Source organism: Zootoca vivipara, chromosome 11, assembly GCF_965207765.1.
Source record: "Zootoca vivipara chromosome 11, rZooViv2.hap1.1, whole genome shotgun sequence".
Classification (NCBI taxonomy): domain Eukaryota; kingdom Metazoa; phylum Chordata; class Lepidosauria; order Squamata; family Lacertidae; genus Zootoca; species Zootoca vivipara.
Window position 1 is genome coordinate 56,796,297 of NC_142594.1, and position 17,024 is coordinate 56,813,320.

General features: G+C 52.1%; 1 protein-coding gene across 3 annotated transcripts in view; it reads left to right on the forward strand.

Moving 5' to 3' along the window:
- DHX30 (DExH-box helicase 30) overlaps positions 1-13,188 on the forward strand; it is a 31,968-nt gene extending 18,780 nt beyond the window's left edge. For all 3 annotated transcript variants that reach the window (XM_060281040.2, XM_060281039.2, XM_060281038.2), the window contains 14 exons: positions 962-1,111; positions 1,680-1,832; positions 4,564-5,385; positions 6,647-6,725; positions 6,913-7,017; positions 7,314-7,489; positions 7,607-7,813; positions 8,741-8,822; positions 9,237-9,430; positions 9,519-9,678; positions 10,537-10,694; positions 11,517-11,624; positions 11,749-11,884; positions 12,851-13,188. In XM_060281040.2, coding sequence (XP_060137023.1) covers positions 962-1,111; positions 1,680-1,832; positions 4,564-5,385; positions 6,647-6,725; positions 6,913-7,017; positions 7,314-7,489; positions 7,607-7,813; positions 8,741-8,822; positions 9,237-9,430; positions 9,519-9,678; positions 10,537-10,694; positions 11,517-11,624; positions 11,749-11,884; positions 12,851-13,086 — 2,766 coding nt within the window. In that variant the 3' untranslated portion in view covers positions 13,087-13,188. The remainder of the gene's footprint in view (positions 1-961; positions 1,112-1,679; positions 1,833-4,563; positions 5,386-6,646; positions 6,726-6,912; positions 7,018-7,313; positions 7,490-7,606; positions 7,814-8,740; positions 8,823-9,236; positions 9,431-9,518; positions 9,679-10,536; positions 10,695-11,516; positions 11,625-11,748; positions 11,885-12,850) is intronic.
- Positions 13,189-17,024: the final 3,836 nt, after the last annotated feature.

The following is a 17,024-nucleotide window of genomic DNA, read 5'->3' on the forward strand; positions in this document are numbered from 1 at the left end:
CTACTGAATAGTCCAGCCTTTGCCAACCTGGTGCCCTCCAGCAGTTTTGGACCGCAGCTTCCATCAGCTGCAGCCACCACAGCCATGCTCCTGCCAGGCTGGCTGATGGGAGCTGGAGTCCAAAAGGGAACCGGGGCAGCTCCAGGTTGGCAAAACCTGGAAAAGTCATTTTCAAAATGTTCCATAGTTGTCACCTCTCATCTTCAGAACCAGGATGCTGCCATTACCTGGATGTTTCATTCTTTTTTTGCCTCCAATTGTGCTTTGCTTTTAAATTGTTCTGTGCAGTAAGTGTGATTGCATGCTACATTGGGGTTCGCTTCCAAGGGTTCCACGTATACACAAAGGCTGGAAGCCAGGGGATGTTTGTGCGAGATCTCGTGGGAACCTAGAAGCCGCCATATAATCTCAACATGAGCATCCCAGAGCTGGCACCCTTCCTGATCTGGGCCCTCCCCCCCAAAAGGAGAGCTTAGAATCACTTTGCACACCAGGTACCCCTAAGCGGATCCAGTGTGCAATGAAATTCTAAGCTCTCCATTTTGCTTGGATTTAACTTGTGCAATTTCAACCAGCCTGCCTTTCAGTTGCATATGGTTGAAACTGTACAAGTTAAATGTGCGTAAGATGCGATCGTGCTGTATTTTGTAAGTCTCCTTTGAGACGTTTGTGTGAAGAAGCTAATAATCTTAATCGATAATGACACAACACTGAAAGAATATGCTGCAGCAGCAGAGCTCAGTCTGGCACTCCCTAGTCCTCTAGGCGGCTAGTAGGGGGGTGTTGCTGCAGTGCCTTCTTAACAGCCGGGACTGACCCGCTAAAGATTAGCCTCTTCCAATGTCCTTTGGGAGCAGCTGAGTGACCCCGGCTTCTCTGTGAGTTGGAGGAAAGGAGGCAGCACGCGCTGGGAGGTGGTGGGGGCTCCTCCCGCTGACCCCTTCTCTTTTGCCTTGCACAGGAGTACATGCAGTTCCGGACGGTGGGCACCAAGACCAAGATCTGCAAGCTGACTCTGCGCTGGCCCTGCCCCATGACCTTCGCCGCCAAGGGGCGTCGCAAGGTGGAGGCAGAGAACAAAGCAGCTGCTCTGGCCTGCCAGAAGCTGAAGGTGAGACTTGGGGCTCCACTCATTCCTTCTTTATTTTACTTGCATGCCGCTCTTCCACAAGAAGAACCTGCCCAAAATGGCTGACAACAAAGCGTTTCAAAATCAAACAGTGCAAAAACAATTTCTTGGTAAGACAGCGCCAAATAGCAAATAACAAAAAAAAACCCCAACATTTCAATACTATGAATAGGACAAGATTGCATCACACTTCCCGACAGTAGCGAAAATAACAAGGGAGCTTAGCTGTTCCACCTTGGTCTTAGAAACACCCCTCCCATGATGATTCTCACAATCCCTGTCCTGCAGCAGCTTCTTAAAGGCCTTTTAAGTGCAGGGCAGGGGGAGGACTAGCTGCAAACACCTTCCATGATGACGTTCCTTCCCTAGCATTTCCCACTGAAGGCTCTCGTGGCTGGGCCACAAATGACCTCTGCCAGCCAGTTTCCTTTCTAGACCAAGGGTTCCTGTCCCCGAGGTGGCCTTCTTTCCTGTCTCCCTACCCGGGCAAGTCTCTTTCCCCCACTGGGAGACCCTCCCAGGCTGACGCACCCTCCTTACTCCCTTCCAGAGCCTCGGCTTGGTGGACAAGAACAACAACCCCCTGAGCCACGCCATGTACAACATGACATCCCTCCGGGAGCTGGGCGAGAACCAGCGGAAGCCCTGCCACATCAAAGTCCCCGAGGCCACGCTGCGCAAGATCGAGAACTACCTGAACCATGTAAGCCTTCCCTTATTTCAAAGAAAGTGGGCTGGAGCTTGGATTCCAAACTAGAAGCAGTTGTGGGGAACATGTCACTGGGAGCCGCAGAACATTGAACTCCTGTCACCAACTGGCAGAAACAGTTGAAGAACTCTTGCCTCGGCTACTTGTTATCTGTAGGTTCTCCTCCTTCCCTCTCCCCACATCATTGGCCCAAGTGGCTGTGATGTCATGGAATGTTTGAAAGCGATCTAGCTGCTTGGGGTTGAAGGTATTGGAGATGTTGACTAACAGCACAATTTCAAGGAGTGAGATAAAAGGTCGAGTTTGGGACTTGAGATAGGCGAACAGCTTCCCTCAGGACCCTTGGGCTGAAGAAGGGCTGTGGGGCTCATGGGAGAGACCAGGGGCCTGTTTAAAAACAGGCAAGAGGGGTGGAGAGCATTGTGGAGGCTTGGAGGTGCAAGGAAAGCTAGTTTCACATTTCTATGGATTTGCAGTCATAGGGAAAAGAAAGTGCATCCTCTTTGAATTCAGTGGTTTTACATACTGTATCAGGACATAGCAATCATTTGTTCCTTAGCAAGTCTTAAACTTAGGTCACTACAACCTCAGATGAACAACAACATCACATGACATATTACACCATGTCATGATTTATTGAATAGAAATAAAGTCATGATGGAGAAATTATGTGTGAAAAGCTAAGTACACCCTTGCTGCTTTCATAGAAATTAAGAGATTAAGTAGCGGGCAGGCGCTACTAATCAAATGCCCTTTCTTAATTGATCATCAGCAGGTGTGCCCACCTCTATAAAAGCTGACATTGTAGCAGCTTGCCGGTCTGGAGCATTCAGATGTGTTTTAACAGAATGCCAAGGAGGAAAGATGACGCAGTGCTCTTAGAGAAGCAAGTGCTGCTTGCCCATGAAACTGGGAAGGGTTCTAAGGCCACCTCCCATCTTAAGGCCACCATTCTGCCATGAGAGAGATTATTCAAAAGTGGAAAGCATTCAAGACAGTTGACACCCTTCTCAGGAGTGGACATCCCAGCAAATTCACCCCAAGGTCAGGCTGTGCAATGCTCAGAGAAAATGCAAAAAAACCCAAGAGTTACATCTCAGGATGTAAAGGCCTCAGCGTGTTAAATGTTAAAAGTTCATGACAGTAACATTTAGAAAAAGACTGAACAAGTATGGTTTGTTTGGAAGCGTTTCCAGGAGAAAGCCTCATCTCTCTAAAAAGAACATGGCAGTTTGAACAAACCACAAGACTTCTGGAACGATGCCTTTTGGGCAGATGTTTGGCCATAATGCACAGTGCTACGTTTAGCAAAAACCAAACACAGCATATCAGCACAAGCACCTCATACCAACTGCAAAGCACAGTAGTAGAGGGGTGACGATTTGGGCTTGTTTTGCAACCACAGGACCTGGGAACCTTGCAAACATTGAGTCGACCATGAACTCCTCTGTATACCAAAATATTCCACAGTCAAATGTGTGCCCAACAACTGAAGCTTGGCTGAAATTGGGTCATGCAACACAATAAGGATCCCAAGCAAATCTGCAACAGAATTACTGGGGGGGATGGGGGGGGGACGACAGAATCAAGGTGTTGCAATGGCCCAGTCAAAATCCAATTGAAATGCTGTGAGTGCTGTGCATAAACAAATGCCAGCAAACCTCAATTAAATGAAGAAACGTTGTAAAGAAGAGGAGGCCAAATTGTTCTCCACAACAATGTGAGAGACTGATAAAGTGCTACAGAAAATGATTACTTCAAGTTACAGCTGCTAAAGGTAGTTCTACAAGCTATGGAATCGTAAGGTGTATTTAGTTTTTCACACACAGCTTTTCCATTTTGGGCTTTATGTCAGTTAAATAAATAATGACACGGTGCAATATATCATGCGGTGGTGTTCATCTGAGGTTGTATTTACCTATTTTAAGACCTGCTAAGGAACAGATTATTGTTACTACGTCTGCATATGTAAAAACCACAGAATTAAAAGAGGGTGCACTTTCTTTTTCCCGTGACTGCAGCTGATCTCCAGGTTTCTGCTGTTCCCGCTTTCTCCGCCTGGAGGATACCTTTTCCCACTTAAGCTTCCTCATTGGTTTCTGTATCTGCTTTGCTGTACAGATCTTATCCTCCTTGAGATAACCTTGCCAACTAGATGACTAATATTCCAAAGAAGCAAGTTTTAAGAGAAGGCAGCCCGAGGCCCTTGAGTAATTTCGTAGCCAACCCAGCACTGAAATTCAGTTCTTTGGTTGGGAAGGTGGTTTTGCTTTGGTTAACGATGGTTTAGGCCAGGCATAGGCAACCTTGGCTATCCAGATGTTTTGGAACTACAACTCCCATGATCCCTAGCTAACAGGGCCAGTGGTCAGGTATCATGGGAGTTGTAGTTCCAAAACATCTGGAGAGCCAAAGTTGCCTATGCCTGGTTTAGGCTGAACTTGGAAGCAGACACCACCCTCGCACGGGTTCTGCAGAAGTCAGAGGGCAAGGCAAACTGCCCCCTTCCCAAGGCGCTTTCCCCCTCTCCTCCCCACACCCCATTACTCCTGCCCGTTTTTAATCCGCCACGGTTTCTCCCTAGGAAGCCTAGGGCTTCCTCCATAGTCGAGAGCCATGATGGCTTAAGCAATTGCTGTCGTCGCGGCTGTCGTTTGGCTAGCCGGCGTAAGCAACAAAGGCCTCACGCTGAAGAGAAGGCCACTTTTTCTCTCCTCCCTCTCAGTACCCAGTGGACACCCAGGAATCCAGGCCACGCCTGGCAGACGACATGATGAACTTGAGCAAGGAGACAGGCACCCTCAGCGACGCCATCACAGGTAAGAGTTACATCCCAATGTCGGAGTCGGAAGAAGTTCGCCACAGCCAGAACCTCCTGGCTCTCTGGAAGCGGAGGGGCACCACCTGGCAGGAGACCCAGCCTCTGCCCGTGGACTCGCACCGGGAAGCCATCCTCTCGGCCGTGGAGCAGAACCCGGTGGTGGTGATTGCTGGGGACACGGGGTGCGGGAAGACCACCCGCATCCCCCAGCTGCTGCTGGAGCACTACATCCTGGACGGTCGCGGCGCCCAGTGCAACATGGTCATCACACAGCCGCGGCGGATCAGCGCCATCTCAGTGGCGCAGCGCGTGGCGCAGGAACTGGGCTCCAACATGCGGAGGAACGTGGGCTACCAGGTGCGGCTGGAGAGCAAGCCGCCCGCCCGGGGTGGAGCGCTGCTCTTCTGCACCGTGGGCATCCTGCTGCGGAAGCTGCAGGGCAACCCACGCCTGGAGGGCGTCAGCCACATCGTGGTGGACGAGGTGCACGAGCGCGACGTCAACACCGACTTCCTGCTCATCCTGCTCAAGGGTGTCCAGAAGCAGAACCCCGGCCTCCGGCTGGTGCTGATGAGCGCCACGGGGGACAACCAGCGCTTCTCGCAGTACTTTGGGGACTGCCCCGTAGTCAAGGTGCCGGGCTTCATGTATCCTGTCAAGGAGTACTACCTGGAGGAGATCATGGCCATGCTGGGGCGACACAGGCACCGGCACTACGAGATCAAGGTGAGCCAGGCGCACACACGCTCCCCCTCCTAACGTGGCAGGCAGTGCTTTGTCGCTCATGCGCACATGCTCACTCTCTGCATCATTACAAGGTCCTCTGTGGCGCTGGCCTTTGCACCAGACTGATGGAATAGCTGGAAGGTACCAGGTTGCCAAAGGGTGCAGCTCCACCCTTTTGAGCGCCCTCGCTTCTGCCTTTGTTGATGCTCTGGCAGCTCAGTCGCTGCTGCGATGTTTAGTTAGTTAGTTAGTTAGTTAGCTAGTTAGCTAGTTAGTTAATTCCTTCACCCCCTTGTTCCCCAACAGGGAGAGGTTGTGGTCCATTTGGGGAAGCTTAGTGACAGGGCATGTGCTTTGCATGCAAAGGGTCCCAGCTTCAATCCCCAATGGCATGTCCAGTCCTGCCTGAAACCCGGAGAGCTGTTGCCAATCAGTGTAGGCAATTCCACGCTGGATGAACCAGTTGTTTGAATTGTCATCAGGCAGAGCTCTCTGTTTCCAGTATGCAAAAAGGCTTTAGCCCCATGCGAGAGCATCTGTTTTGCAGGCAGAAGGTCTCGTGTTTAATTCCCGACAGGATTTGGAGACCGCCCTGCCTGAAACGCTGGAGAGCTGCTGCTGCCAGTCAGTGTAGGCAATACTGAGCTAAGTGGACTAATGGTCCAACTTGGTATGACACAGTTTCCTAAGTGAGTGGGCAGCAGTGACAGGAAGGAGACACATAAAGCCTTGCACAAGCCCCCCTGCCCGCCCCCAAAACCTGGACCCAGCCCTGCTGGGTGGTGTTTCAACAAGGTGTGGTTGAAAAATACACACTGGGTTGTATGCAGAGGCCTGCTTCAAATGCAGGACTGCATTCCCCAGTTTCCCCCTGCAAGGGGAGCCATGTTCATTGATACCATATGAGGCTATCATGCAGCCCCACTCACTGTGCTTTTATTTCTGGAACAGCCTTCACTGATGACCTGGCACCCACCAGGTGCCTAGAACTACAACTCCCAACGTCATAGGTCTGCACTGGCTGGTGGTGTTGGGAGTTCCATGGCCCCCGATCGTCTGCACCAGTACAAGGCAGTACCAGGTGTTCCCCTGACAGTCGCTTTCATGCTGCTGCTGCTTGCTTTGAGAGGTGCCTGGAGTCCTCCTGCACCTGGGCACACCTGGCTTTGCATGGTCCTTCCCCGGCAACAGAGGCTAATGTGGGCGCTCTCTCTGCAGGTCCTCCTGGCAGATATTTACTGTGCCTCTTTTTATCCCTCAGCAATCAGACGAGGAGTGCGTCCTTGACCTTGAGCTGATCAGTGACCTCATTCTGCAGATCGATGCCCATGGAGAGCCAGGTAAGCGGTGGCCATTCTGCCTCGCACCCTCCCTCTCTGCCCTGACAGATCAGAGGGTCTGGTATGCTTTTGCTGCAAGTGAGACGACAGTTCTCTCCCTCCATGCCACCCTGAGCAACCAGGTGGAAAAGGTGGGGTGCAAATAACTTCATAGTCATGTGTGACTTTCGGTCTCTGTTGGTTGCAGGTGGGATCCTCTGTTTCCTCCCTGGCTGGCAGGAGATCAAAGGAGTTCAGCAGCGACTCTTGGAGAGCCTTGGAGCTCATAACAGCCGTTACCTTGTCTTACCAGGTGAGAGGGGGGCCTTGCTCTTTTTCTCGCCTCACTGTGGGGTTTGTGGGAGGTGGTGGCTGTGCACTGCAGAAAGCCTAGAGCAGGGGTAGCTGCCATGGTGCCCTCTGGATGTGGTTGAACTACAGCTCCCACCATTCTTTGCCACCCAACCGTGACGGCTGCTGGGAGTTGTAGTCCTACATCTCCAGGACATTGAGCGGACAACCCCTGGCCTAGATTGCCGTGATGCTCCTGTTGGGAGGGAACGGGGGGGACAGATGCTCACACGTGTTGTTTCTCCCCACCCTCGCCAGTTCATTCCAACATCCCAATGATGGACCAGCAGAGCATCTTCCCCCGCCCCCCTCCCGGCGTGCGCAAGATTGTCCTGGCCACCAACATCGCCGAGACCTCCATCACCATCAATGACATTGTGCACGTTGTGGACAGCGGAACTCACAAGGAGGAGCGCTACGATCTCAAGACCAAGGTTTGTCTGGGCTGTGGTTGTCTTGGGTGAGGCTGTGGCAAGCTCAGAAGCGAGTTTGATCTGGTGTGGGGAGCGCGGGCCTCAGGGTATAGGATGGTGACACACCTCTTCCCCCAGGTCTCGTGCCTGGAGACCGTCTGGGTGTCCAAGTCCAATGTCATCCAGAGGCGAGGGCGTGCCGGGCGCTGCCAGTCGGGCTTTGCCTATCATCTCTTCCCGCGCAGCCGCCTGGACAGGATGCCCACCTACCAAGTGCCTGAAATCCTCCGCACGCCCCTCGAGAACCTGGTGGTCCAGGCCAAGATCCACATGCCCGAGAAAACGGTAAGGAGAGGCCCTCCCGGCTACAAAGCCTCCGATGATCCTCTTTCTTGGGCTTGTTCTAATAAGCAGACAAAGCTAAGCTTACAAGGTGCCTGAAAAACATGTCCCCAAAAGCCCAAAGCTTTTGTCTGAGCAGGGTGCTCCACTGTTGGAGTTGCTTAAAGCCTAGACTGTGAAACTCGCTCCCACAAGAACCAGAGATTGCCATCATCTTGGGTGGCTTTTACAGCAGGCATCTGTTTTGCCAGGGAGAACAGGATGCTGGTCTAGATGGGTCCAGGTTGACAAAGAGCTCATTGCACTTGGTTAAAAAAACAACAGGGTCAGGAAGAAGAGTTAGCATATTTACGTCTCCTAGGTCCTAGTCTCCCCCTCCTTTCCTTTTCTTCTCATCTCCCTCCCCCTGCCCTAGATAGTCCCAGTTGTAGTGTGGGATTTTGACTGCAGGCTGGCCATGAGAATTTTAGCCATCTACAGGATTTGTAAGCTGCGGACACAGAACCAAGACTGGGTTGATTTCTTCGTTCTGAGCTTTAAGGCTGTGTAGCCACAAGGCATTGCTGAGCAATCAAGCCAGCAGTTTGTGCAGCCCAGCTTTTGCCAACCTGGTGCCTTTCAGCTGTTTTTGGATTGCAACTCCCATCAGCCCCAGCATCAGAGGCATTTACTGTATAAGATTTGGAGTCCACAGTATCTGGAGGACATCACCTTGGCGAAGGCTGGGCAGGCCGAAGCACTGAGAACCCAGAGAGGCTTTGAACGTAGCTCTTATCTGCTTGACCTCCTTGCTGTCCTTGGAGGAATGTTCAGAACTGGAACAGACCTGTAGGGTGTCAAGAGCCCCCTTCCCTTCCCCAGTCCAGTCCAGTGCCCCTTTCCACTCAGCTGGTCTTCATACTGTATACTCTGTGTTGCTTTTGGCTGCAGGCTGTTGAGTTTCTCTCCAAAGCCCTGGACAGCCCCGACATCAAAGCTGTGGATGAAGCAGTCATCCTTTTGCAAGAGATTGGTGAGTTTCTGGGGAGGCTGGCCGGGAAGTGGATTGCTGGTAGGAACATTAGTTGTTGTTTAGTCGTTTAGTCATGTCCGACTCTTCGTGACCCCATGGACCAGAGCACGCCAAGCACTCCTGTCTTCCACTGCCTCCCGCAGTTTGGTCAGACTCAGGAAGCGGCTTTTATAGACCAAGCTCATTGGTTCTCCAGAGTTTCCGACAGGAGATGTTTCCAGCTCTATCATGCCAGGGTTTGAACCTGCTGTATGCAGAGCAAATCCTTGGCTACAGTCTTTCCACGTACGGCTGGGACTGCTGCTGCTGCCGTCACCTTGGGACCACTAAGGTTGCCAAGCCAACACAGAAAGCAGCACCCTTCCCTCTCCTAGCCAGCCCTCCCAAGCGCTCCTCTACTGCCCCCCTTTTCAGGTGTGCTGGACCACAGGGAGGCCTTGACCACTCTGGGAAAGCGCCTGGCTCAGATCTCCACCGACCCCCGGCTGGCTAAGGCCATCGTGCTGGCTTCCATCTTCCGCTGCATCCAGCCGCTCCTGGTCATCGTCTCCTGCCTCACGAGGGACCCCTTCAGCAGCAGCTTGCAGAACCGCACCGAGGTGGACAAGGTGAGGGGCCAGCGTTCTCAGTGCTTGGGGGAGGGAGGCGGGGGGATCCAGGGTGCATATGAACAGCCCGTCATTCCATGTTTCCTAGGCCAAGGCTATCCTGAGCCGAGAGAGCGGCAGCGACCACCTGGCTTTTGTGCGGGCAGTGGCTGGCTGGGAGGACATCCTCCGACGCAGGGACAGCCGGGCTCGCGACAACTACCTGCAGGATTACCTCCTGTATGCGCCCAGCCTGCGATTCATCAATGGTGAGCAGAACGGGCGGTGGCCAGGGATACAGGAAGCTGCCTTGTACCAAGTCAGAATCATTCCTCCGTCTAGCTCAGTATTAGTCAGTTCAACAGCCTGGCGCACACACTTTTCAGAGCGGAGATGTTGGGGCTGCTGGAAGTTTCTTGAATACAGCTCCCATCATTCCTAGCTGTTGGCTAACACTAGCTGCGGCTGATGGGGGTTGGAGTTCAGCAACATCTGGAGAGACCCACAGGCTCCCCATCCAAGCTTTACTCAGGTTAAACATCAGCTTCCCACAGACTCTCTCCTCCTGGCATGGATCCCCGTTGTAATCAAAGAGCTTGAACCTAGAGAAATTCTGCCTGCTTCTGAAGGTGGAGAACAGGGTTGTTCTGGAGCCAGAATGGAATATTCAACAGGGCTCTGTATGTGGAAGGGAAGAAAGCCACAGACCCCAGATTTCTCTTTTTGCCAGTACTGCCCTGCCCTGTTAAGAATCTTGTTGCAGCTCTCTTCCGAATCCCCTTCTGCCAATGTGGACAGAGAAGACCAAGAAGGAAGCCCAGGCTGAATTTGTACCCAGCACTTTAAGAACATGAGAGCCTGCTACGTCAGGCCAGTGACCCATCTAGTCTAGCATCCTCTTCTCACGGTGGCCAAGCAGACACCTGCGGAAAACCTTTGCAAGCAGGTTTCAGGCCCAAGAGCCCTCTCTCCTCCTGGTTTCCAGCAACTAGTATTCAGAGGCATTGCTGCCTCTCACTGGAGGCAGAGCTGAGGCATCCTGGCTAGGAGCCATGGATTGCTCTCTCCTCCACAGTTTAGTTTAGTTTTGTGCTGCCTGGCGCTGAGCTTGCCTCTGTACCCCACAGGCCTGGTGAAGCAGTTCTCGGAGAACCTCTACGAGGCCTACCTGGTGCCAACCCCCTCGGACTGCCTCTTGCCTTCGTCTGTGTGCAACCAATACAGTGAGGAAGAGGAGCTGGTGAAGGGCGTCCTGATGGCTGGGCTTTACCCCAATCTCATCCAGGTAAGAGACCCACCTCCCCTCCCATACTGTTTGCGGGTGAAGGAACACTGGGGAAGGGTTCCTTGGGTGAGAATTTTGGTGGATTCTCTCAAGTTTCTCTGGGTTTTGGAGCAGACAGGGCAGAACGGGGGGGTGGGGGTTATGCGCACTCTGCTAATGCATGCAGAGGCCGGGAACAGAACCCCTGCGCAAAATGATCGCCATCTTTATTAATACACAATTTAAAACAACTTGCGACCATAAAAAATAACATGGGTCCTAAAAACGTACACCTCAAGCGTCGAAAGCATTCGCTGGGAGCTGTGTAACCAAGGTACCAGGCACACCTCTGTGAGCAAGGGAGCTATGGGGCCACTACCCCTTCGAGCCACTGAGGCAGAGGAACTGGAACTACCAACTGGGCCTCCTCTGTTGATCTCAGCACCCAAGAAGGAAGCAGGCAATCTTTTGGGTATTTGGGGCCTGAGTCATTTAGGGCTTTGAACACTGTTATGTACAGTGGTACCTCGGTTTATGAACACAATTGGTTCTGGAAGTCTGTTCATAAACTGAAGCGTTCATAAACTGAAGCGAACTTTCCCATTGAAAGTAATGGAAAGTGGATTAATCCGTTCCAGACGGGTCCGCGGAGTACTCAACCGGAAATTCGTAAACCGAGGTGTTCATAAACCGAGGTTCCACTGTACATAAAACATAGGGAGCAATACGTAATAAGCAGCAGTGTCAAATCATTCCCCTTGCCAACCCAGCAAGAGACTCTTAGCCAGGTTTGTCTTGCTAATCCATCCCCCCCCTTTTTTTTTTGCCTACTCCTCTACCCAGGTCAGGCAAGGCAAAGTGACCAGGCAGGGCAAGTTCAAGCCCAACAGCTACACGTACCGGACCAAGGCTGGGACTGTCCTCCTGCACAAGTCAACGATCAACAGGCAAGTGGGCCAGGTACCGCCTAGGCCGGCTGGCAGGCGGGTGCTTATGACCTGGTGGGGAGGAACAGGGGGAGGGCAGTGGCGGCAGGCCAGGTGTGAGACAGCCCCTTCCTCTTTACTGCAGGGAGACGTCCAAGCTCTACAGCCGCTGGCTGACGTACTTCATGGCGGTCAAGTCCAACGGCGGGGTGTTTGTGCGCGACTCCTCACAGGTGCACCCCCTGGCCGTGCTGCTCATGACGGATACGGACATCCACGTGCGGGGTGAGTTCCACATTCGCACAACTTCCAGCTTCCGCTTTTGCTGCTGCTTCAGGAATCGGCAGCGGTTGGTTTAAGCGAAGGGCTGTAGCTCAGCGGGAGAGTGTCTGCCTTGCATGCAGAAGGACCCAGGTTCATTCCCTGGCAACATCTGCAGGTAGGGGTGGAAATGTTTCCTGCCTGAAACCCTGGCGAGCCGTTGCTGCCAGTCAGCGTAGACAGTATTGAGCTAGCTGGGTAATTTGTCTGACTCAGTATAGGGCAGATTCCTGTTTCTACGTTATGAAGGTCTAACAGGGTCTGGGCCTTGCATGTCCCAGAGAACGTGCTCTTCTCCAGTGTCCTGGTAGGATCATCAAAGACCATGTCATTATGGTGGCAGGGGCTGCTGGGAACTGTACTCCAAAACACAGAGGACGCCCCATTTTGGGAGGCAGTTTAGGGATCACGAATCATTTGGTAGGTAGAAGGTGATGGGCGGGCATCCCATTGGAGGCAACCACCTCTCTCCTAATACCAGCTAATCTGATGCCGTCTAAAAGTTCACAGGCATACAGCAGCCTTTGTTATTACTCCCCAGTCTTGCAGAGGTGCAGTCTCTGGATGTGGAGGTTGCGCACCTGGCTATTTATTTTATCCGAAGGCAGACCTGTATCAGGTGACTTTTAATGTCTGGTCTACCGTGTGTGTTCTTTTATAATCTGTTGGAAGCTGCCCAGAGTGGCTGAGGCAACCCAGTCAGAAGGGTGGAGTACAAGTAATAAACGATGAAGACAATCGTGATGAGAGTGCAAGGATAAGTACTTAAACAGCAGGTCCTCCTTGCCAGTGTGCCAGGCAGGAGGGTGGTGCAAGGCAGATGGGAGAGCTTCAAGCAGACTCCCTCCCCTGCAGCCGCCACCTACTCCTGGCCCAGGAGTCTCCCTTGGACTCCCCTCTAAGCTCCTCTCCCTTCTTCCCTGCCCCCAGATGACGGCTGGCGAGCGACCGTCTCCCTCGTTGACAGCGACCTGCTGGTGCTGGAGGGCGACTCCTACACCATCCGGCTCCTGCGCGACTTCCGCGTGGCCCTCTCCAGGATGGTGGAGGTGTGCCTTTCCTACGAGATGGCCGCCATCCCCGGGGACCTGCACCACCAGCACAGCCAGCTCCTGGACATCCTAGTGGACCTTCTCAAAGGGCCTCCCGGCAGCTTTGGAGCTTAGGTCTCCCGGCAGCGGCCCAAGGATCTGGACACGGGGACTTGTAATTTGTACAAAGATGTTGACAAATGTTTATTTAAATAAAGTTCTATTTATCCCTTGTGACATCTCTCTCCGTCCTGGAGGATTCCTAGTGCCGGCTCATCCGCTGCGACCTCTGGCAGCCTGCGGCAGTTGGGGAGAAGGCGAACCAGCTGCCTGCCTGCTTGCCTGCCAGCGAGGATGCCATTTTGCAAGTCCCGAGGCCCCGGAGGACAGTGCAGTGGATGGCGGCCCCTCGCTCTTCCTGGTTTTGTGTTTTCTGTCCCTGTAGTGGGGGCTGTCCCACGTAGAAGGATGGATTTCTCACATGGAGGAACGGAGCATCTTCATGCGTCTCCAGGTTTTGAAGGCGTGAGAAAGCGGAACTCACGTAGACACTCCTCAAGTGTGCAGGAGTTGATGTTGCACTTGGAACGGGAACACAAGCACCCTTCCCCTTGCCTGCCAGAGGATGTGCGGTCGCTGCAGGGTGGGGCAATGGCATGGGAAACCTGCCATGCACTTTTTGAAATGAAATGGAAAAATCCCTTTTGCTCTAGGTGAACTGGTTTCGGTGCAGAGGTAACCCCACTTTCTGCTGGCTGGCTGACTGGGGAGGGGGGTGGCCTTGTCTCTTGTCCTCTCCTTCCTGGAGCTGCTGCTTTCGTACCTAGGCCATTCCTGCTGACGGGGAGAGTTTTTTCTCTCATCCCAGGGGAGGAAGAGCGGGTCTGCACTGAGTCTGCTGGCGGAACGTGGCTTTGCTTAGGTGTCAGGGGCTGCTTTGTTCCTGGGAGGAGCTCCTGGGCTACCATATAGCGGGGTCTTGAAGCCACTGTCTGCCCACCTGTGGTACACCGAGGGAAGCCTCAAGCTCTGGCAGCATTGGCATATTGAAAATGGGGAGCTGTTGTCTCTCCAGCTATGGGGTGGCTGGGATTCAGTCTGTCAATAAGAGCTCTTCTCCTTTCCTGAGCTCTTCAGCAGTGTATGTTTCCCAGTCAGCAGCAACCGCAGTCGCATGGTATGAGCTCCCAATTCTTCCCTGATCTGCTGTTCTGAGTCTCCCCCTACTTGCTGGGCTCACCCGGTGTCTTAGTCCACACCCCTTATGTTTTAAATGTATGCCAAGCAGAGGGCAAATGTGGCCTAGGAAGGCTTGCCTAGGGGGCACTCTCAAGATCAATCAGAGGTTGATAGTCCTGCGCAGTATCTCCTGCAGGGATGACATGAAGGAGCAAGGCAAACTGCGGGGGTGGAGAAGAGAGAGCTTCTCCCTGCTTCTGTTTACTGCTCCTTGCCAGCTTGATGGATCAGTTGCTCAACTTGCTCCTGGGTTCCTTGAGGGACAATGTTCAGGGTCAGGGGAACATTTCTCTCTCGGAAGGCAGCATGCTAAAGCCGGTACCCCACCACACCAAGTGTACTATAGTCTTCAAAGTCCCAGGCCGTGAGAGGGATGCCCAGCTTTGAGCACAGCAGAAGCAGCCCCACCCAGTTTGGAAAAGGGAGCTTCCAGGAAGTTTTGGCTCGATTGTGTCCTGGGCTCTCTACCCCACCTTGGACCACCTTGACATCTCCCCTTCATGACGCTCATTCTGCCCCTTGACCAGTGGGAATCTGTTGCTTTTTCTTAGAGGAGAGGAAAAGTGGATGTGTTGGATCACCTTTCTATGGGAGGGGAAGAGGAGACCTCAAAAGCGGGGAAGAAATGGCTCTGAGCTGGTCTGTGACTGATGTTGGGGAAGTTCGGTGGCTGTTGAACATCGTACTGGACTTTTTTACAACCTCGTCTAAAGAAAATAAAAAAGAGGGATAAAAGCAGCTACTGCCTTGACTCTTTGTTGACAGGCAGGGTGAATGAATGTGTGCACCCCCCAACCCCATCTTCCTCCCCTTGTCAACTGAGCAGCAGTTTTTTGGGGGCAAGAGGCACTCATGTGAACCTCACAGAAACCCAAGGTTCACATGAGTGCTTTCAGTTTCCCAACCTTTCAGCTTCCATTCTGTCTTCCAAGATGGAAGTGGGGGAGGGGGCATGATTTTATGTGGTGTCGTCATCCCCAGGCTGGGAATCCCTTTAGCTGTTATTCCTGCATTGCAGAGGGTTGGACTAGATGACCCTTGGAGACCCTTCCAAATCTACAATTCTGTGACTCCATGTCTGTGATGCCAACTTTGCCTCTAGCTGCCCTAGGACAAGGAACACGCTTTGAGCCGTTGCCAACGCCCACTTATGAACACAGCAGGCCAGGAAAACTGATCTTGGCCCAGTTCAGAAACAGATCTCCCTCTGGGCCTAGGGTCTCCCAGACCGTCTCTGCCCCATCCTCACCTTGATTGCTCAATGGAAAGTAAAGGTCACAGAATCTTACGAGTTGGAAGGAACCATGCGGATCATCTAGTCCAACCCTCTGCAATGCAGGAATATGCAGCCATCCCAGACAGGGATTGAACCTGCAACCTTGGTGTTACCAGCATCATGCCCTAACCAACTGAGCTATATGGAATGGTGCTTGGTGGTTGCCTTTTTACTGCTCAGCTAAGGAGCCTCTTGCCCTCCAGATGTTGTCAGACTCCAACTCCCACCAGCTCCAGCCAGCCTGGCCAGTAGCCAGAGATTCCGGGAGTTCGGAATCCAGCAAAGATCTGTAAGGCCACGGGGTCTCCATGCCTGTCTCAGACCCTTACAAGAAGGACCCATCGTTGCCAGCAAGTTTGCTGCAGCAAAAGGATTGTTTTGCTTGTGCCGATTCGGCCTTGTGTGCTGCTTTGTGATAAATTGGCACCAGAAAGACTTCAAAGTGGGTGCCAGACACACCTTTTTATAAAAGCCATTCCAAATCGGAATGGCAGAGTGGGAGTCAGCCAGATCTGATTGAGGGAGCACAATCTTTCTGTAAATCTGTCATATTGTTGGTTATTTTTGCTACATCCCTGATATAGGAAATTGCACTAGTTACCAAGTTGGAATTAATTCTGTGCCCACTCTTAAAGGTGGAATTATTTTTTCCTTCCATAATTGGGCAATACATAATGTTACTCTTGTTAATAAACTGGCAATTACCTACATTTTATACTTCTGTTTTTAATGTACACCAAAAGCAATTTGCAGTGAGAATAAAAATACCCCCCCCAAAAAAAATTGCATTAAAAAATTAGAATAAAAGCCTCCCATTGTTGTCTCTCTTCAGTAAACAAAAACGTATCTGCCTGGATTTGAAAAGATGAGCAGGTTGATGCCAAGTGGCCCTCTGTCAGGAGGGCATTCCACAGAGGGGGAACATCAAGAAAATAAGGCCCGTTCTCTTGTCGCTACCCTCCAGACCTCTCTTGGAAGCAGCATAAAGAGAAGGGACTTGGATGAGGATCTCTGGGTCCAGCCAGGTTTATATAGGAGAAGGCAGGACAAAACCAGCACTTTGAATTGGGTCCAGATACAAATTGCCCACTGGGACAGAGCCAATATTGTGTGTTCACACCCTGATTAACAATCTGTGCCATGCCCTGGTTTCTGAACCATCTTCAAAGGCAGCCACATGCACAGTGCATTGCAGTAGTCCAGCCTGGAGATTACCGTAGCACAACTTAAGCCAGGCTTAAGATAGGGGTGCAACTGGGCTACCAGCTAAACAGCTAGAAGTAACAGTTTGCAGTGGCCATTAAAAAGGCATTAGGAAAGTAATTGAGACTAAAACTACCATTATCTTGAAGTCCTTATATTTGGTGTGTGACCACGTTTGGAATGCTGTGTGCAGTTTTGGTCACTTCACTTCTGAATACCTGTTGCTGGAAACTGCAGGAGGAGGGGAGAATTGATCTTGTGCTCAAATCCTGCTTGCTGGTTTTCCATAATGGGCATCTGGCTGGCCACTGTAAGAACAGGACACTACACTAGACAGACTACTGACCTTCTCCAG